The sequence below is a fragment of the Pan troglodytes genome, chromosome 7, assembly GCF_028858775.2.
Source record: "Pan troglodytes isolate AG18354 chromosome 7, NHGRI_mPanTro3-v2.0_pri, whole genome shotgun sequence".
NCBI classification, from domain to species: Eukaryota; Metazoa; Chordata; class Mammalia; order Primates; family Hominidae; genus Pan; species Pan troglodytes.
Window position 1 is genome coordinate 71661555 of NC_072405.2, and position 27062 is coordinate 71688616.

The 27062-nt window shown below is 39.6% G+C and overlaps 1 protein-coding gene across 2 annotated transcripts; it reads right to left on the reverse strand.

Moving 5' to 3' along the window:
- Positions 1 to 3040: 3040 nt before the first annotated feature.
- GGH (gamma-glutamyl hydrolase) lies at positions 3041 to 26910 on the reverse strand. Of its 2 annotated transcripts, XM_001159345.8 has the most exons (9): positions 26546 to 26910; positions 23541 to 23655; positions 18122 to 18172; positions 15142 to 15226; positions 14120 to 14258; positions 12045 to 12151; positions 11872 to 11962; positions 5458 to 5595; positions 3041 to 3415 (listed from the first exon to the last, which is right to left on the reverse strand). In XM_001159345.8, the coding sequence occupies exons 1-9, from the start codon at positions 26652 to 26654 to the stop codon at positions 3294 to 3296; spliced, it is 957 nt and encodes a 318-aa protein (XP_001159345.1). In that variant the 5' UTR covers positions 26655 to 26910; the 3' UTR covers positions 3041 to 3293. The 2 variants fall into 2 exon arrangements, with proteins under 2 accessions (XP_001159345.1, XP_054512758.1); XM_054656783.2 differs by lacking the exons at positions 3041 to 3415; positions 5458 to 5595 and adding an exon at positions 11544 to 11704 and having other exon boundaries at positions 26546 to 26691.
- Between the last annotated feature and the right edge of the window lie 152 nt (positions 26911 to 27062).

The following is a 27062-nucleotide window of genomic DNA, read 5'->3' on the forward strand; positions in this document are numbered from 1 at the left end:
AGGAACCTCCCTGTGTTCAGCTATCCAGAAGCTCTCCAAACTCCATCCTCTTGGGCTTTAATGGAAGCTTCGCAAGGTCAGCATTCCTTCCCCCAGGGTATGCGGTGGGGCCCTCTCTGGAGAACCCCAGTTAATTTTTAACTATTAAAATAAAAATGCTGGCCAGGCACAGTGACTCACACCTGTAATCCCAGCACTTTAGGAGGCTGAGGCAGGGGGATCACTTGAAGTCAGGAATTCAAGACCAGTCTGACCAGCATGGTGAAACCCCATCTCTACTAAAAATACAAAATTTAGCCAGCTGTGGTGGTGCGTGCCTGTAATCCCAGCTGCTTGGGAGGCTGAGGCAGGAGAGTCATCTGAATCCTGGAGACAGAGGTTGCAGTGAGCTGAGATTGCACCACTGCACTCCATCCAGCCTGGGGTGACAGAACGAGACTCCGTTTCAAAAAAATAAAAGAATGAAAATGCTATGTGGAACAAAAATTGTATTCATTTTTGAAACAAGTTTGTTTAAATGAAATGAAATCCCAAGCAAACAACAAAGCTGTTTCTGAGGAGTGAAAGACCTTTTTTGCTTAATTCTTCCCATAGGAGAAAATTCTTTGAAATATTTTCTTGCAATTCGATAAAAATGGAAAGACCCAGCATGTAGGTAGGGCTGCTTGATTATTGCAATGGAGGGAGGGAAGATGGGGAAGCACATGCAGCCCTTCTGTGCACCAGGCTCCAGGTGTGAGGACTCTCATAGCACCATTTGTGCAACGACGGATTCGGCCTACTGACAAGGTTTTGAGGATTTCCCTACTCTGCTATGTGGAAATGGAGACACTCAACATCTCCTTATAAAATATCTTGTGCCATCCCTCAAGATACATGAAGCTGTGGGCCCTCAGAAACATCTGGCTCAGCAGAAATGAGTGCAGGGTCTGCCTCTGAAGCCCAGCGTTTCTACTCCATTTGGGATATTCTGCACAGGAAGAGAATTGGAAATGCTGGAGGTAAGAGCTTTGGCAATCGCTCTCCAAAAACCCTTGGAAACTCAAGTCAGCTTTGGCTGGGGAAGGGTACACATTAGCCATCTCTTCCATACCCACCCAGTCCTTCCTGTTTCTGTTCTTTCTTCTTATTCTTTCTAATCCACACCTGCTCCCTCAGTCACACTTTGAGCCTCTGCCCTCTCCTGCTGACAGAGGGCTGTGATCTCCCCTCCTCCCCAGGCTCCCCACGTCAGGCCGTCCTCCAGGAGTGGCTATCCATCTCTAACGGCTTTCCGGACTGCTGCCCAGCAACTTCAACAGGCACCTCTAATCAACGACCTCTCCTGCCTCTGCTGGTATAGGGACGCCAGGCTTCTGAACAGCACTGCTCTCATTTGCCTTCAAGCTGGCCTATCTTTCCTGCTGGTGGTGGTGGGCAGAGGCAAGGGTGTGGTCAGCTTTGAAAGAGATTCCATTCTTGGAATAAAGTGATCTAGCAAATAAAGTCTTCAAAAAAAAAATACATGAGGGGAAAAACAATAAGCTGAACATGAGCAGAAAACACATTTTCTTGCATTTGTGGTCGTCTTCTATGAAGCACAGTAAGAATCTTTGGAAGCCAGTCTTCAGGGCAAAAGGATGGAGGATGCAGCATCATGAGTATCCAGAGAGTCGGGATGAAGTTGTTCTTGGGAACTGCAAAGACAAGCAGTTCTATATGGTTTCAACACAAATGGGCTGGGAAGAACCCTGGCACCGTGAGCAATAATAGTGTCACTACCTTTTTCTAGTGGTGGGAGACAAAAACTTAGCCAGACACATTCAACAGTAAGACTCAACAAAGAATCTTCATGTTCATGGACAGAAACTAAATCTGCCACATTTCTAGTAAGGTTCTTTCTTGGTTAATTAAATGTATTAATATCTTCCAATTTCTATGTGCTATTTGTCCTCACTCCCCAAAGATTATGGCTTAGCTCAGTGTCTGCAGGTGATTGTTCTTCTCTTGTTGCAGGTAAAATCATCCACGATGCCCTCCAACATCATTCCCAATCAGTTTCCTGTTTCCCCTTCTCTTGCAGAAGCTCTGGAAGCCCACAGAGAACAGATGCATAAACACCATTTACCAGACACAGCTCAGCAAACCCTCTCTCTCTTCCTTCCAGCAGCTTGGTTGTCCTCAAGGAGTTCCTAAATTTCATACTTCTGAGGGTTATATGGGATGGTGAGGGGTGGAGGAGAGTAGCACGGATTGAAAAATACATTAATGTTGGCTGGGCACAGTAGCTCACGCCTGTAATCCCAGCACTTTGGGAGGCCGAGGCTGGTATATCACCTGAGGTCAGGAGTTTGAGACCAGCCTGGCCACATGGCGAAACCCCATCTCTACTAAAAATACAAAATTTAGCTGGGTGTGATGGCACATGCTTGTAATCCCAGCTACTCAGGGGGCTGAGGCAGGAGAATCGCTTGAACCCAGGAAGCAGAGGTTGCAGTGAACTGAGATTGCAGCATTGCACTCCAGCCTGGGCAACAAGAGAGATGCTCCATCTTAAAAAAAAAAAAGAAAGAAAAATGCATTAAAGTGTACCAAAATAAATATATGACAGCTTTTAAATTATTTTCCATGGGAAAAAAACTTATAATTAGTGACAATTACTTACTGAGGGCCTGCTGGGCTAGACATTATGGACATTGTGAAAGATAAAAAGTTCAAGACACAGACTCTGTTTTCAGGATGTGTACGCTTTAAATGTGAAGTTAACACAGGGCAGAAAAGTAGATACACACATACACACACATCTATATACACATACCTACACACACACACACACATCTATACACACATACCTACACACACACACACACACATCTATACACACATACCTACACACACACACACACAAATACTCCTCAGACCCAAAGGACGGAGACATCACAATGAACAAGATGAACAAGTGGTAGGATTTTAAAAGACTATTTTCTTTTTCAGCAAGGAGGATGGAGTGGGCAGGTAGGGGATGGTATTTATTTCCCAAGCAAATCAATTAGAAAAAATATTTGTATTTCAGTAAATTTATTTTTTTCAATCTTCAGATATAAGAAGGCTTTTCCATGAAAAACACTCTATTTATGTCTCACTATTTAATTATCTAATGTTATATAAATAGTCACATACAGAATGAAGAATCAGAACCAGGCACATTATAGAAAAGAATCTGTGACTTCCTAATCTTGCCATGAGTAGCAAGTTATTCTAACAGTTTAATCATGGAATTATTCAAATTTGCTCTGTTAACAAATTGAAGACTTTCAATCAAATATGTAACATTGCTGAAATGAAGAAATATTTCCAGTATAAATTGGACTGAACTGATAAATCAATGCTTTCTCCTCTTCAGATTCAGATTTAAAATGATGGTTGTTTTTCCGAGCTGCAAGAAAAAAAGTTAATTTTTAAAAAGATCAGATGACAAAATCTTCAAGAGACTATTTTATAATATTTCTTCCTGCAATCAGCATTATTAAGTGGGAAAATATCAACAAGAAGAGAAATGCGACTGCTCTGCCTATAGAACAGCCATCTTTTTTTTTCTTTACTTTTCTAACAAACTTACTTTCCAAAAAAAAAAAGAAGAAGAAGGAAGCGAGGAAGGGAGGGAGGCAAATGCTTGACAAAATTTCCCCAAATAAAGCAGTGCCCGATTTATGGCACAGTCGCCCATGGACACAGCAGCTGTGCTGCATTCCCCCTGCAGCATATCCCATGCTATGCTCACTCCGCAACTCATTCAAATACTTACCAAGTGGCTATGTGTACACAAGACTTGATACACAGCCTGGGGATGGAAATATAAACAGAACAGGTCCTAACACTCAAAAAGCTCAGCCTTGTAACCACACAGAATCATATGATAAAAATGTTTTTATGGTGTATGGTGTATCATCACTGGATGCTACAAGAGTAAAAAAGATGGAGAAACTGGTGAAGCTGAGGCGGACAGAGAAGTGAGACATTTTCACTGGTAAGGCAGCATTATGAAAAACCAGGAAGCACAGTGAGAAGTTTGGCATGATGAAAGCTGGAATGTGAGGAGGTAAGAGCTCCTAAAGCTCCCAAAGTCAAAGTAAATACAGGCTCTTACGGCATTTTCAGAAAGAAGAATATTGGAAGATAAAAGACCACATAGACCAAATGCCACGTGACTACTACTGCAGCAAATGCGGCACTGCCACTGCTGCCCTCATTCACTCCATGCACTCATGAAAATGTTCCTTTGGACCAATACTGTATATGGGATACTTTTTTTTTTAATTTGGAGTTTTTGTCATAAAACCATCCACTCAGCTCTGCATGATTCTAAAGCAGAGTGAACTCAGTAGGAAGTACTTGACTTCCCAGCAATGGCAGGAGAGTTGATAAAAACTTAGGGAAAGCTTGGAGATGGAATGAAAGCAAAGTTCACTGAAGTCTTTAAATGGCTATACCTCACCAAAGTGATCTCTACCCTTTACAAGTTGTTTTTGTACCTCTGTCTTACACAGCTAGTCTTCACTTAACGTCATCGATAGGTTCTTGTACTACTTTTAAGCACAACGATGTATAACAAAACCAATTTTTTTCTATCAATGTTATAATGAAACGACTTCAAAGTAAACAATGTTGTTCAAGGACCTGCTATACACAGTTCTGCTTAAATCGTAGGACTTACTGTACCTATAATGCTCAACTAAGAAATAGGCATCTACAACCAAATTCTCGATTTTTCCCACAAACATAACACAGCATGAATATGTCTGTGTTTTCATCACCAAAAAGCAGGCAGAGTTTATTTGCTTTCTCCAGTATGCCAATGCCTACAGAGAGGTAGCCTTAAAATCACAAACTGGTGGGTATATATTCAATTTGTATCACTGTCTTGGAAAAGTAACACCTAATTCTCAGACACTGTTAGAATTAAAGCATTATTCTAAGAAATGGAGAGTAATGGGGAAGAATCTAAATTAAAAGTATCCAAGAAGAAAGAGCTTGGTGTGGTAGTCTGCACCTGTAGTCCCAGCTACTCAGGATGCTGAGGCAGGAGGATCCCCTGAGCCCAGGAGTTTGAGGCTGCAATAAGCTCTGATCACATCACTGCATTTCAGCCTGGGCGACAGAGCAAGATCCTGTCAAAAAACAAAACAACAAAGAAAAAGAAACCAAAAAAAAAACTCTCAACATTCTTTACACTGTTGTTCAAGAATTCTGCCCACTGAAGCATGTATGATAATTGAAGTAACTGTCCTGGTTTTATTAGAATACCTTACATCTCGATTTTAGGGCTTTCACATTATTTAACATTTGTGTTATTCTTTAAAGTTAAACCTATAGAACTTACAAAACATTTATAGAGCAAAAGGGTAGGCAAAAGTTTAGATAAGGGCAATTTTCTTCAAAACTACCCCAGAATAACAAAATTATGTACCCTCATATTACCTTCATTAACAAAAAACTCTGCTAAATAAAATGCGGTTTTCACAGCATTAGGTGCATGGGAAATGCCATCCAAATTCTTCCACTCATAAGGTGCTTTCTCTGGATGCCACTGGACACCATATACTGGATACTTATATCCTGTAAGAAGAACACAAATTAGTAAGTACTAAGAATGGTTTAAAATGTTACTTATAATGAAATTGGTTTATTTCTTATGTAAAACATTTTATAAGTCACATTATCAGACAAGGTAAAATTATACATATTCTCTCAGACACAAAATAATTTCCATTCATAATCAATGTGAAAATTCCCAGTAACGTATTTCACTGATTAGCAACTTTTTACAATCTGTAGGACGATTTGCTTTTCGAGATACTCATAGCAAAGTAGAAGCTGAGCTGAGGGATCTATCCCTGTCCAAAAGTCAGATGCACATTTTATTGGTGATACAAGTTTCTTCCGCAGTGGGTCTCTTTCTCCCGTCTTGTAGCATGCTTTCCTGTCCTCCCATAATGACTTATTCATATGAGAATGAAGTATGGCAGCACTTCTGGTATCCTTTTACACCCTGCCTAAACTGCCTAAACTGTGTCTCTCTCTCAGTCTATGGAATGACTGATGACTTTGTGGTATAAATTTTTAAAATATTTTTTAGAAGTTTAAAAGCAGACATAAAACAAGAAGGGAAACAGAGCTGTTGACAATTGTCAAAGCTGATAGATAGACACCCAGGGTTCATATTACTCTCTCTATGTTTACATACTCATGAACAATTCCACAATTCAAAAAAAAGTGAATATGTGTAATAGTTACCTTCAGAAAAATGTACATATTTGTCTCTTCTTCAGATGTGCCTTTCCTCATTTTGATTTGAAAAAAACAAATCTCCCCTCTATTATTTGCTGCTTTGGAATTGTAACCATGACCACCATCAGAAAGTACTTGGAGAAATGAAGTGAATTAATGAAAGAAGAGATATCTAGGGGTAAGAGCACTGTCTGTTCTCATCCCAGTCAGCTTTCTGACTAGAGAGCAGGCCACAGAAGGGAAACATTTTATCCCAGTTTTGTGGGTATTCACGAGAGGAAACACCTGCCTCATGCAGCTCCAGGCACTCAGCTCCCTGCCTCCCTCACTTCCGTGTGACACTGCCGTTTTTCCCCTCTATTCTGGGACTACCTGTGAAGCTACCAGCAAGAGACCCACAGGCTGGGGGACTAGGAAATTAACTGTTACATAGAGTTAATTGAAAGGCAGACCTTCCAGTATATTGGATATAAATCCTTTTTATGATTTAAGACTATTTTTGTCCTCAATAATGCTTCATGCGTTGGAAAATATACATATATATAAGAAGAAGTCTTCAAAAAGCTCATGGAAAATGTGTATTATGAAAAAAATTATGCAAGGATTTCACCATTTTTTTGCACCAAAATAAACTTGTAGTAACTTGTATGAACAGGATCCAGTATGAGGCACTAAGAAGGATAAGACATCAATTTTAAAAGAACCCCTGTAACAGCAATATGAATTTTGCTAAAATTGAAGGCAGAAAAAATAGCAAATTTATGGTGAAGCTTGGATGGAAGAATGGTAAAACCGCTGATGCTTTACGAAAAATTTATGGGGATAATGTCCCAAAGAAATCAGCAGTTTACAATAACTTGTAACTTGGATAACTTGTTTTAAGAAGGAATGAAACAATGTTGAAGCCCTCAGGGCAGACTATTCACATCAATTTGCCAGGAAAATACGTATCTTGTTCGTGTCTTAATTGAAGAAGATCGCAAATAAACAGCAGAACCAACAGCCAATACCACAGACATCTCAGTTGGGTCAGCTTACACAATCCTGACTGAAAAATTAAAGTTGAGCAAACTTTCCACTCGATCGGTGCCAAAACCATTGCACACAGATCAGCTGCAGACAAGAGAAGAGCTTTCAATGGACATTTTTAACAGGTGGGATCAAGATCCTAGAGCATTACTTTGAAGAACTGCCACTGCAGATAAAACACGGTTTTACCAGTATGAACCTGAAAACACAATCAAAGCAATGGCTACCAAGAGATGGAAGTGGTCCAGTCAAAGCCAAAGTGAACTGGTCAAGGGCACAGGTCATAATGTTTTTTTGGATGCTCCAAGGCATTTTGCTTGTTGATTTTCTGGAGAACCAAAGAACAGTAACGTTTGCTTTTTATGTGTTTTCAGAAAGTCAGCCAAAGCTTTAGCAGAAAATCGCCCAAGAAAGCTTCACCAGAGTCCTTCTCCAGCATGACAACGTTCCTGCTCATTCCTTTCATCCGAGGGCTATTTAGTGAGCATTTTGATGGGAAGCCATTAGGACCTTATGGTCCTGATTTGGCTCCTTCTGACTTATTCTTGTTTCCTAATCTTAAAAAAATCTTTAAAGGGCACTCATTTCTGTTAATAATGTAAAAGACCGCATTTGACGTGGTTCAATTCACAGGACCCTCAGTTCTTTAGGGATGAACTAAAAGGTTGGTATCATCATGGGCAAAAGTGTCTTAAACTTGATAGAGCTTATTTTGAGAAATAAAGTTTACAGTTTTTATTTTTATATTTTAATTCCATTTTTCCCACAAACTTTTTGAAGTCACTGACATTCAGTAATGAGTGAGATTTACTCTTCTTTAGTAAACTGCATTACTAAAAGACCAGTGCAGTTTCCTGAAAACTAGGAATCATGCCCTGCCTCACTGATTTAGACAGAAGTATCAAGAGTGGAAAGAAAATATGCAAATAATAAAGCATCTCAAGTGTTCCTATTTTGGAGGTGGGAGAAAATTTTCAAATGAGCCAGGTATGGCATAGTCAAAAGCAGAACCAACATGGAACTTGATTTCCTAACTTCCAATCCAATATTCTATCATTTAAATAATTAGGCATTCATTCAACATCTATGAGCCCTAGAAACACAAAGGAGAGTAAGATACAGTTCCTGATCTCAACAAGCTTTTCATCTAGAGGGATGACAGAACAAGAGCAAATACATGCATTAAGAAACGTTCCCACATAGCACAAAGCACCAAGGTTGTGGAGAAGAGGAATAATGGTAGAAAAGGCCTCTAGGGATGACAAGTGGCCTGGGTTTTTCGAGATGGCTAAGAGTTCATCAGGAGAAAGGAATAGGGGAAAGGGGGAGCTTTTCAGAGAAGAGGAAAGCACATGAGAAGCAGTGCGGAGGCAAGAAGCATGGCTCTGTGGAAGGACTGTGTGTAGCAAACAGGTCGTGCAGGGTACAAGCTAGAGGTGAAGGCAGGGAGAGGGCATGAGGAAATAAGCTCATAAATCTAGACTTCATCCTCCAATGCAGAGGAGCCACTGAGGAGTTTTGTTCAGGCAATACTATCAGACTGGCACTTCAGCAGACCATGAGTGGGTGGCTGGAAGATGGGTTTGTGGAAGCCTTAAGAGGCTGCTGCTGCAGCAATCCAGGTGGCAGGTGGTTAATGCTGATGTAGCGAGGTACATCGGATTGGGAGGACGAAACATGATTAATACTTCCAAAGCCCTTCCACTGTCCCTCCCACCCCTTCAGCCCAGTGAGAAGGACTCTCATAATTATTCATCACCCCAACCTTTCCTTAGATTTACCACTGAACATTGTTTTTTTGCCAAATTTTAATCATCATATAAATGAAAACATACAGCATGTATTCCCTTGTGACTTGCTTCTTTAACTCAAAATTGTCTTCATGATTCATTCAGTGGTACATGCAGGTGTGTTCACTGATTTTAATAGCTGTATAGTATTACTTATCCTTTGCACTACTGGACTTTTGAGTTGTTTTCCATTTTTTTGCTGGTATGAACATAATGTCACGTACATTTCTATCTATATGAAATTATTTCATTAAGATATTTTTTAACCAATGAATAAAACTGCCAGGTAACAAAACTGGAAAATGTTTGATTTTACTAAGAAATGCCAAAATGTTTTCCAATCGTAAGTGCATGACAGCACCTGCTGTGCGACATCCTGGGTAACACTAGTTATCAGCAGGCTTCTTAATTTCACCAATCTGATGGGTATAAATGGTTTTTTACTTTGGTTTCCATTTGCATTCCCTGATCAGAAATTACACTGAGCAACTTATCTCACCAAGCCATAAGTGGACAGGACAATCAAGTTTTTTTGGATGGTATCCATTCAAATCTCATATCCTTTTTTTTTTTTTTTTTTTTTTGAGGCAGAGTCTCGCTCTGTCACCCAGGCTGGAGTGCAGTGTGCAATCTCAGCTCACTGAAACCTCCACCCACTAGGTTCAAGCAATTCTCCTGCCTCAGCCTCCCAAGTAGCTGGGATTACAGGCGTGCGCCACCACGCCTGGCTAATTTTTATATTTTTAGTAGAGACGGGGTTTCGCCATGTTGGCCAGGCTGGTCTCAAACTCCTGACCTCAAGCAATCTGCCTGCCTTGGTCTCTGAAAGTGCTGGGATTACAGGCATGAGCCACCATGCCCAGACCTCATATCCATTTTTAATAAGCTATCTTTTCTTCTTAAATCACAGCTTTACTTTATATAAGCTAGACACATATCCTTAGTTATATGCATTACAAATACCTCCCTTTTTTCTTCTCTGTGTAATTTTTTTTTTACGAACACAACTTCTTCATTAGATTGAATTCATCAATCTTTTCCTTTATGGTTTGTTTATATTTTGTCTTCAAAACTCCTTCCCTCAAACAAGATCATAAAGACATTCTCCTTTATTTTTTCTAAAACCTTATTGTAGTGTGCCTTTCTCCTTAGGTCTTTTATCCACCTGAAAATTTTTTTTTTAAATATGGAAAAAAGAGTCTGTCTCTGTCCTACTTTTTCCCATTCCTTCTAGAGTTCTGGTTAGGTAAGTTAGAAATCACTTTACCCTCCAGATTCCAACCTTTCTTCTGACACATTTGGCATTTACATTTACATGTCTGGCTATGTTGGATTCTGAATGTTTCCTTCACATCTATCTTCTATTCTAGTTCATTAATTTCTCCTCAACTGTGTCTAACCTTCTGATTAACATGTCTACTGAGGGTTTTATTTCAATTATAATTTCTTCTTTTTTTTTTTGAAACAGAGTCTTACTCTTGTCGTCCAAGCTGGAGTGCAGTGGCACAATCTCGACTCACTGCAACTCCAAGTAGCTGGGACTACAGGCACATGCCACCATGCCCAGCTTTTTTCTTTTTCTTTTTTTGTATTTTCAGTAGAGACGGGGTTTCACCATGTTGGCCAGGCTGGTCTTGAACTTCTGACCTCAGGTGATCCGCCCCGGCCTCCTAAAGTGCTGGGATTACAGGCATGAGCCACCACACCTGGCCTCAATTATAATTTCTAATAGCTGAATTTGGTTATTTTCAAATCTGATTGTTTCATGCCTATATTTTCAAGCATTCTTCTTTCTTTAAAACTTAAAATATATTATACTTTATCTCATAATACTAATATCTAACATTTGTGCAGGTCTGCTTCCACATCTGTTATGTCTGCAAGTTCTCATTCACAGTGCTTGCTTGTGCATTAGTAGTATTTTGGCTGTGAAGCACTCATTTTCCTTCAAACTTCATATATTGAAATTCCTTGAAGCCTGGGATGAATGTCTGGTCCTCTCAAAAAAACTATTTACATTTGCTTCAGCCTCACACATGAGAGCATTACCAGTCTAAGGCAACCTTGAACAAAATTACTTACTTAAGATTTGTCCAACTTCCCAATTAGTATAATGCTGGCCACACTAGGAGAACAGCCCATCATTATAAACACTCAAGGCTTTATTCACTGTCCCCCACCCCACTCCCTTAGCCCCAAAGCTCAGGATGGGCAATTCTCCTTGCCATTCTGTAGGGGGGATTTTAGGTGTATTTTGAGTTCACCCTTACATTCACATCCAGGTCCCGCTCCATGAGATACTATTCGTATAGAGAGTCCTGACTTTGTCTCAAGTTCTCCTGATTCCATAATAACACTGGTTTAAATATTCCACTCAACTGTTAAAATTTTGGACCTGAGTATCTTTATTTCTTTGCCAATTCATCAACGTATTTACTATGTTTTTCTCTATCACCCAATTTATTTTGTTGTTGGCTGGAGGAAAGTCTGTCAAGGTATTTAATCTGCAATATTGCTAGAAACAGAAGTCATTTTCTTCATTTCTTTCTTCATCCTTGCCCCCTTTATTCTTTTACTTTTCTTCTTCACCACCCCATTCAGGAAAATACCCAGGAAAACTGCAATTAATTTGAAACATGGACAAAACATGTCTCCTGTCTCCCAAAATGCCCTAACACCCCTCTTCAAGCCCCAAAGTAATATGATTTTATTGATGAGACATATAAAATCAAAATTTAAAAATATAAAATAAGTGAAATAAAGTATACATGTTATAGTGATATACCTTCCATTGTTGAAATAAACTCAATCTTGCCATCTGTATTTGTAGTTAAGACATTGAAAAACTTCTTTAACTTTTCATTCATTGTAAAATTCTAGAATACGAAAATAAAACAAAATGATTACTTCTGCAGTTATTCTAAACATATTAATTTCATTGTGTAATTAGTGTGATACCTTCACGGAGAGGCTCCACTTATGGAAATTGGCAGTCAGAGGTTCTACTGCTAATGACAGCAACAACTCAGTAGGAAAATTCTGGAACATTCTGCTGTGCAATTGACCTGAAATAATTTAAGTACAAGAGAAATAATTTAAACACAAAAAAATAAAATCCACTGAAGTCACTTACTGCACCCAAAGAGAAGCCATTATGAAGACATAATCAAGATGACCAAATGATATGCAAAACACATCATTTCCATAGACGTATTCCAATCAAGTCACAAAATGTGTTTAACATAAACTCAAATATGTTCCAGCTATAAGTAATCTTCTTCTAGAATTTTAACATGAATAAGTAAAATTCTTCTGATATGAGTATTGGCAAGCTAAAGAACAGGCAGGGAATCTTAACTAGATTTCCACAGACTATTCTGAAAAACAGTTAAAACTTTCCATGGGTGTATGTATTTGCCCAGGAAAGTATCCAAAACTTTCAAATATAACATATTTTCAGAGGTATCTGGGACAAACAAATAAAAATACAAACAATGTAGAAAAGAACATGAACCAAGCCAAGAAATTTTGACTCAGTAAACAGATCAAAAAGCAATATATCTTAGTGGTCAACCCTGAAGGTTCTGCACAGACTCAAACACCAACAAACAGATTTTGAAAAAAAGAAACTGACGTTTTCAAGGCGATAGTGCCAGCTGTTTCAAACAAGGCCCCTTATTCTTGCTAGAGACTTCCATGAAAACCACAGCACCTTGAAACATTCCTTTTCTGTATAAACTGAGTTCTGGCAACACACAACCAAAGTACTCTGACCTAATACATGTACTTCCCACCAGGTTTTTGCAATTATTAAGTGAGACAATGGAAGAAAGAGCTTTCAAAAGCATAAAGCATTCTACAAGTTTTAAGTATGACTGCTACCTTCCTTGCAAAATCCCTATGAGAACAGAAATAGCTGGTGGCTTCAATTCTAAGCATTCGGAGATCAAGTAACCTACAATAATCATTATCTATTTATACAGAGTGATATCATTAAGAATCTATCTGGTCTTTGTCCTGGGTTCCTGACAGGAAGCCTCTAAAACCCTTGGAATTCCTGGAATGATATAAGTATTTTTGTTATGCTAATGTGGTAATTCAAGGTGGGTCCCTCAATTATTTCAGGATGAAGACTAATCATCAGAAAAACTAACTTCATGATTAGAAAGTTGAAACTTCGAGCCAGCCCAATCAATCTCCAAGTATGAAAGAGGGTCTGGAGATTGAGTTCAATCACACAGGCAAAGACTCAATCAATTATTTCATAATAACGTTCCAGTAAAAACTCTAGACACCAAAACTCACTGGAGTTCCTGGTTGCTGAGTAAATATAGTGCTTCCTGGTAGATCATCTAATCCCAGCACTTTGGAAGGCCAAGGTGGGTGGATCACCTGAGGTCAGGAGTTTGAGACCAGCCTGGCCAATATGGTGAAACCTTGTCCCTACTAAAAATACAAAATTCAGCCAGGTGTGGTAGGGTGCCTGTAGTCCCAGCTACTCAGGGGGCTGAGGCAGGAGAATCCCTTGAACCCTGGAGGTAGAGGTTGCAGTGAGCCGAGATTGCGTCACTGCACTCCAGACTGAGTGACAGAGAGAGACTCTGTCTTAAAAAGAAAAAAAAATCTTATTTAATTTTCACAAAAAAAACCCCTAAGCGTTATTAGACCTTTTTGCAAATGCAGACATTGAACCTCAGAGAGGTAAAATGGTTCCTCAAGGTAAAAGTGAGAAAGCTAGGAGTCAAAACCAGATCCCATTTCAGAGTTCTTCATCACACACAGTCCTGATATCACTAGAAGCAATGAGTTATTAAAATTCACAATTCCTTAAGTCATCCTCATAAATGAGTACAAGGATGGTCATTCACATCTTCAACCTGTGTAAATAATTTAAATGCTAATGTTATAAGCATTTTTTCCTTCAGGGAAAAGGCTAAAAAGAAAATAAAAATAAGCACTTTTACTTTCATATTTGCTACTTACTAATCCTGCCCAGCAAATATTTTTCAAAGGGTTGAAAAGAGTACTCTTACCTCCAGTGAAGTTCAGCGGCATTGCCACATCAACAGTATCTGTGGCAGTTAATAAGCACTCTCCACTAATCAGCAGTGAAAGCTCTTCAAATCCAAGGCATGTGCCCCACACAGGAAAATAGTCTCCATCATCAAAACTCTTTGCAAGTGGAAAAAGAGAAAACTAAGTTTATTCAAACTTTTCAAAATAAAAATTAGCCATATATTTTGTCATAACCAAATAGGCACCTGAGTTACACATGGATTTCTGAAGAATTCTCCAGGATCCATAAGTAGGCTATCACTTAATCTCTCTTCAGACCAAGCTCCCACACAGGCTGGAAAACATGAGCTGTGGACACACTGTATATCTTGACCCAAAGACTATAAAAGCCTATAGATTACTGACCTTAGCTATTAAAAGTTTGAAACAAGTATTTCAAAGGCTAAAAACAGTTATTTAGGGAAATGTTTAAGGGGGATTGGTAAGATTCTAGGGCCAGCAAGATTAATTTAAAAATCACTGTTAATAGTTGAGGAGAGAAACAGCGAAGGTTTGAGCTATGGTACAAAGGCAGTCCCACTGTGAACATTACAAAGGAGAAGTCAGAGGCTCAGAAGCTCTGCTTGACATGGAGTCTATGGTAACTGTGAAGAAAGTTCCAATAGGATTGAATGAGTTGGGAAGAAGAACAGATTTCAAGAAGAGGTGAGAATTAATAACATAGAAACAATGCCCATAAAAAAAAATAGGACAGAGAGAGACATCAGAATGTCTACACTACATGAGGACACGGTTCACATTAACAAGCATCAAGAGAGGGGCAGTCAGCAGGGCTCTGAAGGGTCTCTGGAAGCCCAGGATTAGATGAAGCACATGGAAAATAGGCGGGAGCAGCCAAGAACAGGCACCTCAAAATTAAAGGTATGATGAGGCTAAGGGTAATTTTGAAGGGAGCATTACCATCTGCTTAAAAAATGAACCACTCGCACAAAAACTTACAGAAACCCGTCTGGAATAATAAGCAATAACTGATATTTACCTGTATGGACAAGTTATAAAATATTTTGGCCACTTTAGCATAATCTGAGCGTCTGAGGTCAACACTTCCTCCAGGGAAAAGGATTCTGAAACAACGTTACATAAATCAAATAGGGTGTATTTTGCCACCCCCGACCCATACACACACAGAAAACAATCTTTTTATTTTAAAACAATTTTTCTTATTACATATGCAATAAGATCCTTGAAGAAAATTAGAAAAGTAAAGAAAAAAGAAAATATAAAATATTTACAATCCCATTCAGAAACTACAGCGGTTAACAACACTTTAGTGCATATTTTCCAAAAACTTCTTCAAAAAATTTATTTAATGAAATAGAGTGTGGGAAAATTAAAAGTAAATAAGTAGGGGAGGGGCAAGAGTACACAGAGCTAGACATCAAAGACAGACAAAATTCCAGGTATAGCCAGGTTTAAATGAAGGTGATCTGTGATGCCAAATCAATTGCAGGTCCATAATTATGGGTAGGTTTTAGCTCACAAATAATTTAACTATAAAGAACAAGCTGGTCATAAAAATATATTTAAGCTAGAATTAAATTTCTACAAGAATTTAATTCTTATCACCCCGAGTCTCTTCAGAAATACGCACAGCATTAGAACATTTTTTTCAAGAAACATAATTACGATTCTAGAAAAAGTCTAGGAAAAGAAGGCAGTCAAAAATATTTGATATTATTTTACACACTTATAAAGGTGAAATATAGAAAAATATTTCACCATGTTTTTATACCAACTTTTAAAATTAAACTTTAAATTTAAAATTTATAGCAAGGTCTTGAAAGAACCAAGGATATTCAAAAGAGGTAAGAAAAATGGTATTAATCATATTAAAATTTTGAAAATATTTAAATACGAGCTTGAGATATGTGAAATATCACTTGTGTGATTGTTGTTATTCAAGAAATATATTCTATTTCTTCCATGAGCTAGACTCGACTTGCCTGGAGAGACAAACATGAGTGGCTTTTGCTGTTAGGAAGATCACAGTCTGGTAGAAAACATATAAGCATCTATGTGGGAGAATATCTACCACAAATCCAAGCAGAAAATCCAACAATTAAAAGTGGCTTAGTGAAGACTCATTAGCATTCTCTCTTTCCATTAACTCAGTATTTTTTTTTTTAACTTTTATGTTTTGCATCCCAGGTCTTCAGCTTACAGACATTAACTTAGTATTTAAAAAGCTGCCTATGACCAAATACGGTATGTCTAACCCCAAACTCCTTTCATGCAGCAAAACCTGACTGTCCCTCCTATATGACAAACTCCTTAAAGCACGGCTCTGTCTTTTCATCTCTGCATTCCCCTGCAAAATACTATGGGGTCCACTGCATAACAGTGACTCAAAAAAGGTGCTTTTGAAGTCACATTAGAATACGGCTCATTTTCTGGTGACACTCAGAGATATAAATAAGGCCCCTAATTTAACCCACTTTGGAGTGCAGCTTTCAGTGACTACATGAGAGAGAAAAGGGGCCTACAGGAGCAACAATTAGTGGCAATGCAGAAAACGAGTGAGGAAGACAGAAAATGGACTCCTTTTGCTGGTTTGCATGAAGACATACTGAGCATCTGGACAGGCTAGCTCCCCAAAGTATGTATTCCTGTCTACACTGCTACTTGATTCAGATTCCTCTCCAAACAGGAATGCAACTGGGGAGAGGATGGGAAGAAAATGAAGTGTTTCAAAAGGTCTATTTTTGAGGTTCTACTATTATATTCTAGCCTAGACTTAATGATCTTTGTCCATGCCAAAGTACCTTGCACACAGCACATACTGGGCATTGTAAATGTTTTACTAAATTGAACTGATTTTATGGTAAATATTTACTGAACCAAACTGAACTGAAGGCAAATAATTTTCTAAACATAGCTTTTTAAAAGAATAAATTAACATGGTTTTAGAAGTAAAAATAATAAAGCTCTTTTTAAAAAACATTTTACAGTAAAATACTTCCACCCTATTCCCAATCAGAAACGACTGCCATTAAAATCTGCTGTGTTGATTTGGTAGAAATATGCATATCTCTTCACCCCTACCTTTAACAAAAAGGAAACGGAGTGTATGCTATACACACCATCACGTGCCTTGCCTTTTTCACATAACACTATCACACTGTTCATAGGACAATGGTGATCCAAGTCAGCATCTACAGATAGCCGCATTTTTTAATTCCTGCATAGTATTCTATTAAATGTACATAGTCTGTTTTATTTAACCAATTCTCACCTGATGGACTACTGGGTGACTGTCAGACAATACTACTAATACAATGCATAGATTTGAGTCTAAGTCTTCATGCAAGGTGGGAATATATTTATAAAATAAAATTCCTCCTCAAGTTCCCAGGTCAAAGGGTATACGTGTTTCTAATTTCAATAGGTATTGCAATATTACCCCAAAAAAGACTACCTGATTTACATTCCCTCTAATAAAGTATGAGCACACTTGTTTCCTCACAGGCCCCATAGAGTATAAGCAAATTTTCTGATCTCTGCCAACATGGTAATTAAATGTTTTTGATTGCTGTAATTAGCCTTCTTTCCTAAAATTAAGAGTAATGGTGAACATTTTTTTCCAATTTACCTGAAAAAAAAAAATCAACATCCTCAGACTTTGGACTTATAAACCCCATATGCAAGCAGTATGCCACGCCATTCAAGGTAGCTTCAAAACATTTAAGACAAGCATTAAAAGAACAAAGATTAAGTCACACATTTAAAAAAATTATGTGTGTCTACTATGTAACAATTATACATTTCCTAACCTGCCTCTTCCTCTTTTGAAGGACTTTTGCATCTCCCAAGAAAATAAATCCTATAACTCAGAACACTAATACTATACCACTCTAAGACAGTTACATAGAAACATGTATAATATTTATATGATTTCTTTTACAAAAGCAGACATATGTAGACCACTCATATACTGTATGAAACCAATGCTGCCAACTTACCCATTAATAGATTTGAAAAGTATTTCATAGTCTTTCTCTGTAAGATCCAGCCTGAAAACAATAAAAGTTATTGTTACATTCGTGAAACTTAGAAGTAAACCTCTAAATGAAGTCTCCACATTTACTTTTTAAAAGCCAAATAAAAACAAATTTTTAATTACTAGACAATATTACCTCTCTACTTTTCTAGAGGCATTTTTGCAAACCACTTGAAAGCCACATCATTCTATCCTTGTTTTGCTAATCAGACAAGTAAATATGTTTTTCCGTGATCTAATGTAATTTAATATTGTGAAGTATGTGTTAGTATGCAAAAACAGTAAAGACCGTGAGATTTGGCCACCAGTAATTTCTCTACTAACCAAGAACTACAAAAAGAAATTTAAGAATATTCAGTAGTTTTATGTAAAGACTCCTTTAAATAACTTTATTTATCATGCCTATTTAACTACAGGCAGCTCTGGCAGATTAAAAAATATATAAATAAATGCCAAGTCGCTGCCTGATCCCACCCCAACAAACTAGTTGCAACAGTCCAGGGACTACTCTGCATTTCAAAGTCAGGACAGTTCACATCTAGTCTGAACTGAGGACTACAGAGAGATGACTGTAGAACAGCCTAACTGCCCAGGTAATTACTCTGAAAGACCCTTGATCAAACACCCCTTAAGGGCCTCCTAACAATCGCCATGTTATTGGTGACTTTATTCCCTTTCTCCAGAAAAAAAAGATGGGATTAATCTGTGACATATGGTGACAACATTTACTAAGTCACAGATATCTGCTCTCCCGAAAGTTCAATAAAATGCAACAATAAGGGAAGAGAGCACCAAGTTAGTGAAATCCTTGCAAGAACTCTCCCACATTTAGCAGCCTTCTGTTTCTGTGAGAGAATAAATGGTACCTGTCCTCTCAACCTGCCCTAAAAGAAGTAGACTTATGATTAGATGTCAACTAGTCCATTTCTGCCCTCAAAGAAGTTTTAGGGGGAGGTAAAGTCCCTCACACCCATTATTAACTAGACACCTGTGATATCCAGAACACAGGTTGTGTTTTGCCAGCAAACAACTCTGGGATCTACTCTAAGTCCAAACAAGCTTTGCAAGTCCAGGTCTTTCACAAGTTCATAGTAATCTCTTCCTGGCAGAGAGCCACAAAGCAATGGGTGATACCAGAATGGTGCTTACCATGGTCTTAAGTGGAGAAAATACTGACAGGTAGCCCTGCCTTGGGAAGTGATAGGGAGGTGAAATATCAATATACATGTACCCAGTATTCTGCCAGACTAATCTCCCCAGATTGTGGCAACAAAAAGGAACCAACCAGTTAGGACCCAGAATTCTCCCCATGGATATTTAAACCAAAATGGGCAACCACCGCCATCAGGGACCAAAATGGATTTAGATCACACAGCTGCACTCCAAGGATTCCTGCCAGCTAGCAGTGCAAGCTAGTTTCAGCCATTTCATTAATTCTAAATAAATGGCTCCCACACTGTCCATGAGTATAGTTTTGGTCCCCATTTATCACTATTAAGAGACCTAATTGTCACAGGGGAAGGAGTGTGCCATGTCACAACTCTGGTGCCTAGGGGCCCTGGCAGAGAATACAGCTGTTAGTTGCATGTTGTCAGACATTTTTTGAAACAAAAGTCCCTTTCAACAAGGTATGAGAAACAGTTTACTCTCTCCTTAACTGTAACGAAATGGCTTAAGCCTGGTGATGATGGCAAATGACACACAGCTTTAGCAGCATGAAAAGGATGGTAAGGCATTGTTGCCAATGGGGAGTGTTTGCCCCATTTAAAACTCAATCTAGATAACTGTCTTCAAAAGAACCAAAAATTCAGACTCTTATAAAGTCTGATTTGTGGTCTTTGGGGTTTTTTTGAGAAAGGTCTGGCTCTGTCACCCAGGCTGGAGTGCAGTAGCGCCATCTCAGCTCACTGTAACCTCCACCTCCTGGGCTCAAGTGATCCTCCCACCTCAGCCTCCTGAGTAGCTGGGCCCATAGGTGCACGCCACCACTCCCGGCTGATTTTTAAAAAATTTTTTATAGATAGGGGTTTTTCCATGTTGCCCAAGCTGGTCTCAAACTCATGAACTTAAGCGATCTTCCCACCTCGGCCTCCCAAAGTGCTGGGATAATAGACGTGAGCCACCGCGCCCAGCCTGATTCGTGTTTTAAAACGCTGTGTGAACAAAACACGTTTTTAAACCAAAAGCAGCAGTCCATGGGCTCCTGTATGCTACCTCTGAGGAAGCAGGACATTCTGTTTTCCACTAGTCCCACATTGGGCATTTATGACAACCTGAAGCACCAAGCGCCTGAGACAGAAGGGGCAGAAAGAAGGCAGAAGGAAACCAAAGACAAATTTCTGGATCTATTTCAGAATGCTTCCCAGGTCTCCCATCTCTTCCTTTTCACTTCTAAACCACAGAAGTTGACTCCCAGCATCCAAAATTCAGAAATGAACCTAACATCATCATGATCCAGTCTTATTTTGCATCAGGTAATCCTTCGCAGGCTAGTCTGTGAACTCAGCCCATATGTATTACACTGTTTCTACAGGATCACATGATTCCAATATACCTTAAATGAACTCTGAGAACCCAATTTGGAAATAAACCTGTATGCTGACAGTTGTGTTCTCAGCATCTCTCATAAATACCAATATTCTGCAAAGTCATCCACTTTCAAAACTCCCATGATTTCAAAACTTCCATCATCCTTATATATTTCTTCCTCCCTGTGCCCTTTTATTAGTCATCATGCACTGGTGATTTTTTTAAACAACACTTACCTATCATTCCCACACCACCAGTGTAAGCCAAGCCCTCAACACTTCACACCTACCCTACTGCAACTACCTCTAAACTGGTCTACCTGCCTTTAGGCATTTTGTTTTATTTTTTTAAAGACTTTATTTTTTAGAGTAATTTCAGGTTCACAGCAAAATTAAGAGAAGGTTAAGTATTTCCCTTATAACCCCTGCCCCAAAACATGTATAGCTTCCTCCATTAACATCTTGGGTGGTACACTGTAACAGCTGATAAAAATACACTGACACATCATAATTGCCCAAGACCTAGTTTACACTGGGGTTCATTCTTGGAATTGTACTGTCTTCAATTTTTTGGATGAGTTTGAGAAGGACTGGTATCAATTCTGCTTTAGATATTTGGTAGAATTCACCAGTGAAGCCAGCTGGTCTTGGGCTTTTCTGTGTTGAGAGGCTATTGATTACCATTTCAATCTCTCCACCAGTGACAGGTTTGTTACCTATTTCTTTATGATTCAGTCTTGGTAGACTGTGTGTTTCTAACAATTTATTCATTTCTTCTAGGTTACACATGTTGTTGGCATATAGTTTCTTGTAAGTAGTCTTTTATGAACCTTTTTATTTCTGTAGCATTAGTTGTAATGTCTCCTCTTTCAGTTATGATTTTACTTCATTTATTTTGTATAATTTTATTTTAGATTCAGAGGGTACATGTGCAGATTTGTTACATGGGTATATTGTGTGATGCTGAGGTTTGGGGTACAAATGATCCTGTCACCCAGGTAGTGAGCACAGTATCCAATAGGTAGTTTTTCAGCCCTTATCGCCCTCCTCCTCTAGTAGCCGCCAGCATCTATTGCTGCCATCTTTGGGTCCATGTGTACTCAAATGTTTAGCTCCCACTTATAAGTGAGAATATGTGGTATTTGGTTTTCTGTTTCTGCATTAATTCACTTGGGCCTCCAGCTGCATCCACATTGCAGCAAAGGATATGATTTCATTCTTTTTTTATGGCTGCTCTGCCTTTTGTCTCTCCTATCTCCCATCCACACGGTCAGCACTAACATCCCAGAAGAACAGCTTGCATTAAAAAGTTTCCCTGATGAAAACTTTGAAACACTGTTCTGAAGACTCTCTGGAGCCTCTTCCTCAGCTCTAAAACTCTGGCGTTATATGGGCTTCAAACAAAATTTCGTTTGAAAAATTAGATAGGCTACTAAAATATTAAAGACTAATATCAAAAGCAAATGGCAATCTTGGTGTAGAAACAGTTAATTCAAATGTAAAAGATCATACAAGAAGATAATTCTTATAAATCTAAACCTAAAGCCATTTTGTGGTACAATTCTCTAAATTGTAATATTTGCATTTTATTAGTAGTATTATATTTGAACAGTACTTTCGTTATAATTTTTGATGAGGAATTGTTTGCAAAAACAGGCTGTACAGAATAAATAGCGTTTTATGTGTGAAATCACTCAAAATGGATTAGATGAGGGTGCTCAAAGATTCTAAAATACATTAATTTTAGCTGACAAGATATTATAAATACTTATAAGATTCTGGTTGTTAGCTCCTTCCAAATGAAAAATATGGGAAGAATTCAGTTCTAAATGAAAATGAGATGAATCATTTTATTCTTATAGGAACATTTTATCACAAAAATTATGCAGTGCCTTTAAAACTGCAATACCTATAATCCACACTGAAGCAACCCTAATGCATTGGTAATTTACAAACTTTTAAAGTAGAGTGTGAAGGTATTTTAAAAGTCATCTTCTAAAAACCTCCTTCATTCCCTAAGTGTTCTCTTATCCTAATATTATAGAATAAAGCTGGTTAAATTGTAGATTCATTAAAATTTTTTTCTTATTTCAATAGCCTTTGGGGTAAAAATGGTTTTTGGTTACATGCATGAACTGTATAGTGATGAAGTCTGAGATTTCAATGAACCAGCCACCCGAGCAATGTACACCATACCCAATATGTAATTTTTCATCCCTCACTCCGCCCCCCCAACCACTTTAGATTATTTTACTCCATTACCTTCATAGTGTCTGTGAGGACCACCTTTTCTAGGATAAAGGAAACTATCATTTCATTCTTGATGTTAATGCATATGACATACGGTACCTCTAATGACGTTACAGGTAACACACAGCTTCCCACATTAAACAACTCAATGAGAGACTCTAAGCAACATGTTTGTGTCAAAAATCAGGTGCAATGTTACTGCATTTAAACAATGTAATCATAAGAGAGAAAGCACAAATTTTAGAGATATTAGGCAGTAATTATTATTTTGAGACGGAGTCTCGATCTGTTGCCCAAACTGGAGTGCAGTGGTGCGATCTCAACTCACTGCAACCTCCACCTCCCTGGTTCAAGCGATTCTCCTGCCTCAGCCTCCCCAGTAGCTGGGATTACAGGAGTGCACTACTGCACCCAGATAATTTTTGTATTTTTAGTAGAGACAGGGCTTCACCAGGTTGGCCTGGCTGGTCTCGAACTCCTGACCTCAGCAGTCCACCCACCTTGGCCTCCCAAAGTGCTAGAATTACAGGCATGAGGCACCGCACCCGTACGCAGCAATTTTTTATACAGAGTAAAAAAAAAAAAAAAAACACTGAATCATACCTTACTGGTACAACTCTTGCACCTGCAGACTCCAAGTACTTTACATAGGACGCAGCAATATAGTATCTTCCATAGTTTTTCATGACTTTATTACGGCATTTTTGCATTAATATTCCTAATAACAAAAAAAGTTTAGTTTCAAGCAAATTCCTTTTCTTCTTGCTCAGAAACTGAAATATATCACAGCAAAAATATCATATTTTATTATTTCAATCCACAGAATTAAATAGGAAGTCTCTCCTCCAAGTCCACCCATAGCCTATGGGAAAGCAGCAGGGGAGGCTGATCTTACTTTCAAGTAGATCTATCTCTCACCTCATTAGGGAGGCCAAATAAGCCCCCAAAGAAGGCTTACAATAGCACTTGCAGCCTTCACACAACTATAGACCTAGAATCCATCTAAAGAATATAGATCCTTAAATTTACAAGGCTGTCACTCCTTTCCCACACATACTCACAGACACACTGATTCCCTGACAACGAAGCAAAGGAGTGAAAACATCTTCCATCCACACCTCTCCAACATTACCTTAGCCCAAGCTATCAATATCTACCCTCTCCCCACCACACTATCATAATAGACTCTTAGAAGGTCTTGTTATATCTTTTCTTAAGAAACCCCCCAAGCTCCAAGCAGCTCCCCATGTAGAAGCAAATCGGATCATATCACCATTCCTATTCCTACAGTCATTCAATATATACTGTTGAATCATACCTCATGCCAGGCAACAAACTAGCTGCTGGGGACACATGACTATGAGTGAACCAAACAAAAGCCCCTGCCCTGTGTGCATTAATTCGAGGGTGTAGCAGGGAGGGGAAAGAGGACAAACAATAAACAAGACAAAAAGGCATAATATATAGAGTGATGGCTGGTCGTAAGCACTAAGGAGAGAAAGAAGGTGGGGAAGGAGAGCCTATCTATGTAGGAAAGGACAGTCTCTTCAACACGGTGGCCAGGCAAGTCCTCCCTGAGAAGGTAAAACATGACATTTGAGCCAGGACTTCAGAGAGGTGACAGAGTAAACCACATTCATATATCTGGGAAAAGAGCAATCCAGGACAAAGGAATAGCAAGTGCAAAGGCCAGGAGTCAGATTTGTGCCTGTCACGTTGCAAGGAATCCATATTATTAGAGCCAGGTGAGTGAAAGCAGAAAGCAATAGGAAAGGACATCAGGTAGCGACAGATCAGCAAGCAGGTGTCACCACTTTGTTTAACTACCTCAGTGGGTCCCTAAACTTTAATAAACTCTGTAAGACCCGTATACTCTGCCCCACCCATCTCTCTGGCCTCCTTTTACCAGTGAAACCCAGCCCCAGCAGAGTATAGCAACCAGTATACATCAAAACACGTCTGTCGGGTGAGTACCTGTGCCTACTCCTATTCAGCACTTCAGCATTTGGAACACTTTCAGTGTCTCTGTAGGCCACCTGATAGGAAGAGCTGTTGTCTGTATTACTCACTTTTGTATTCCCAGCTTCTTACAATTGGCATTCATCAGGTATTCAGATTAACATGTCAAACGCCAAAATTTGTTCAGTAAAACTTTTTCTCCTTACTGGTAGGTAAGATCATCTTCACTAAGGAATAACAAAGTTTGGCTAGGGAACGAAGAACTAGGAGTGTCATAGGAAATGGAGTGGTACAGGGTACATGGTGTGAGGTACCACAAAGGAGACATGGGGCATCATGGGAGCACAAGGGTACCAGAAAGAGAAGTACATCAGAGTGAGTTCCACCAACATCTCCCCTTCCCCTGGGCCCACGCATACTCACTTTTCCCATCCCTGGGAAAAGAGCTCAAGCTGTTCTCCCTGTCCCTCAAAATATGACCAAAATTCCACCAATAATTTAAGGCCATCTCACAACTTTTGTGGCTTGTCATCTTTCAATCCTTTGCACTTCCCAGAGCAAGATTGTGTGTACATAGTCGGTACTCAGTTAACGATGTTGTGCTGATCTCAGTGACCAAAAGCAAAGTCCCTTTTTTAAATATTTGACGCAGGGCTACCCCTGATTCTAGGAAAGGGGAAGAATCCCCTCTGCTTTTTTTTCTCTTCTCTGGACACACAATATGCAACCTGTTACATTAATTACAGCTTGAGTTAGTTCGTGGAGAATCAAATCACCACGTTAAACAGCTATGAAATAAGTTCCAAATATTAGTAAGCAACCCATTTGAAAACTGGGCACTACCTATATGAAAAAACATTCATCTACTTTCTGTTTAGCTACAGAATACAGTGATAATATTCATAGAAAAAAATAGTATGAAAGGCATAATCCTACAGCCAAAATAAAACTAATCTTAATGTCCACACACAAATTTCTGTGGGCAAATTTTAACCCCAGGATTATATCTCCTAGGTAGCTTTCCTTGGGCCTGTCTCAAATGTGTGTTTTGGTAACACAGACTGATTTTACTACCTCTTTAAAACACAAATATGTTGGAAACGAAAAATTGTGGGCTGCATTTTAACACCAAATAGAACCCACATTAGGATATTAGCCACTGTTGTCCTCTGCTACTGAACATGACAAAATCCAAGCTATACCTTAATTTCTTGATTTTATATTACAATGCACTGGTATTTTAAATACGCCATCAATACATTTTGATGAATGCAATGCATGTACAGAATTTGTAGAGGTAAATGAGTAAAACTTCCCAACTATGTGCGAAAAGGAAATGTTTTATTTTAGTAGAAATTCCTAGCTGTGTACAAAAAAAAGAAAATCCGCAGGATTCTTCATGGTGCACCCTCCTCCCTCCCACCTTTAAGAGTCATATGAGTCTAAAGGAATGAACGAGGTACCTCAACCAGGTACATTTCAGTACGACCTAAATGGTGCCCAGCCCGGGTTCCTCCTTGCACCAAAAGCGAAGCACATCTGGGGGTTTTTCCCGGCGGGACGCGCCAGCTGGAGCGCGGCGGCGGGAGGCGCCCAGCGCCAACACCCAGCCCCTCCCAGTCTGCTGCGGCCCCGCACAGCCTCCTTACCGATGATGGGCTTCTTGGCGGTGTCGCCGTGGGGTCTAGACAGCTCGAGGCTCGCCGCCCCGCAAAGTAGCAGGCCCAGCACGCACAGCAGGCGACCCGGACTGGCCATGGCGCTCGCCGCCTCCCGCCGCCTTTCAAAAGCTCTGCGGGCGGGCGGGGGCTGCGGCAGGGACACCTCGCGGCAGCGCACTCGCGTGGGGCTCGGGTGGGCGGTGCTCCGCAGCGTGGGCCTATGGGAAATGCAGTCCCGGCGCGTGCTAGGCGGCCATGGGGCGGCGGTGGGCTGCTCTGGGAGTGCAGCCGGCGCTGCGCGCCCGCCCCATTGCTCTGTCCCCGGTCCGCGACCGCGACCCCGACCCCCACGGGCCGCCTAAGCGGAGACTCTGGAAACGCCTGGGGCCGGTACCGGGTGGTCTCCGCGTCCTTCCCTTTCAACTGTTACGTCAATGTGGACTTCAGTCACCCGTACAAAGCTGGGCTGGCCAACCCAGGTCCTCGAGAGGGGAGGTTGGGTGTC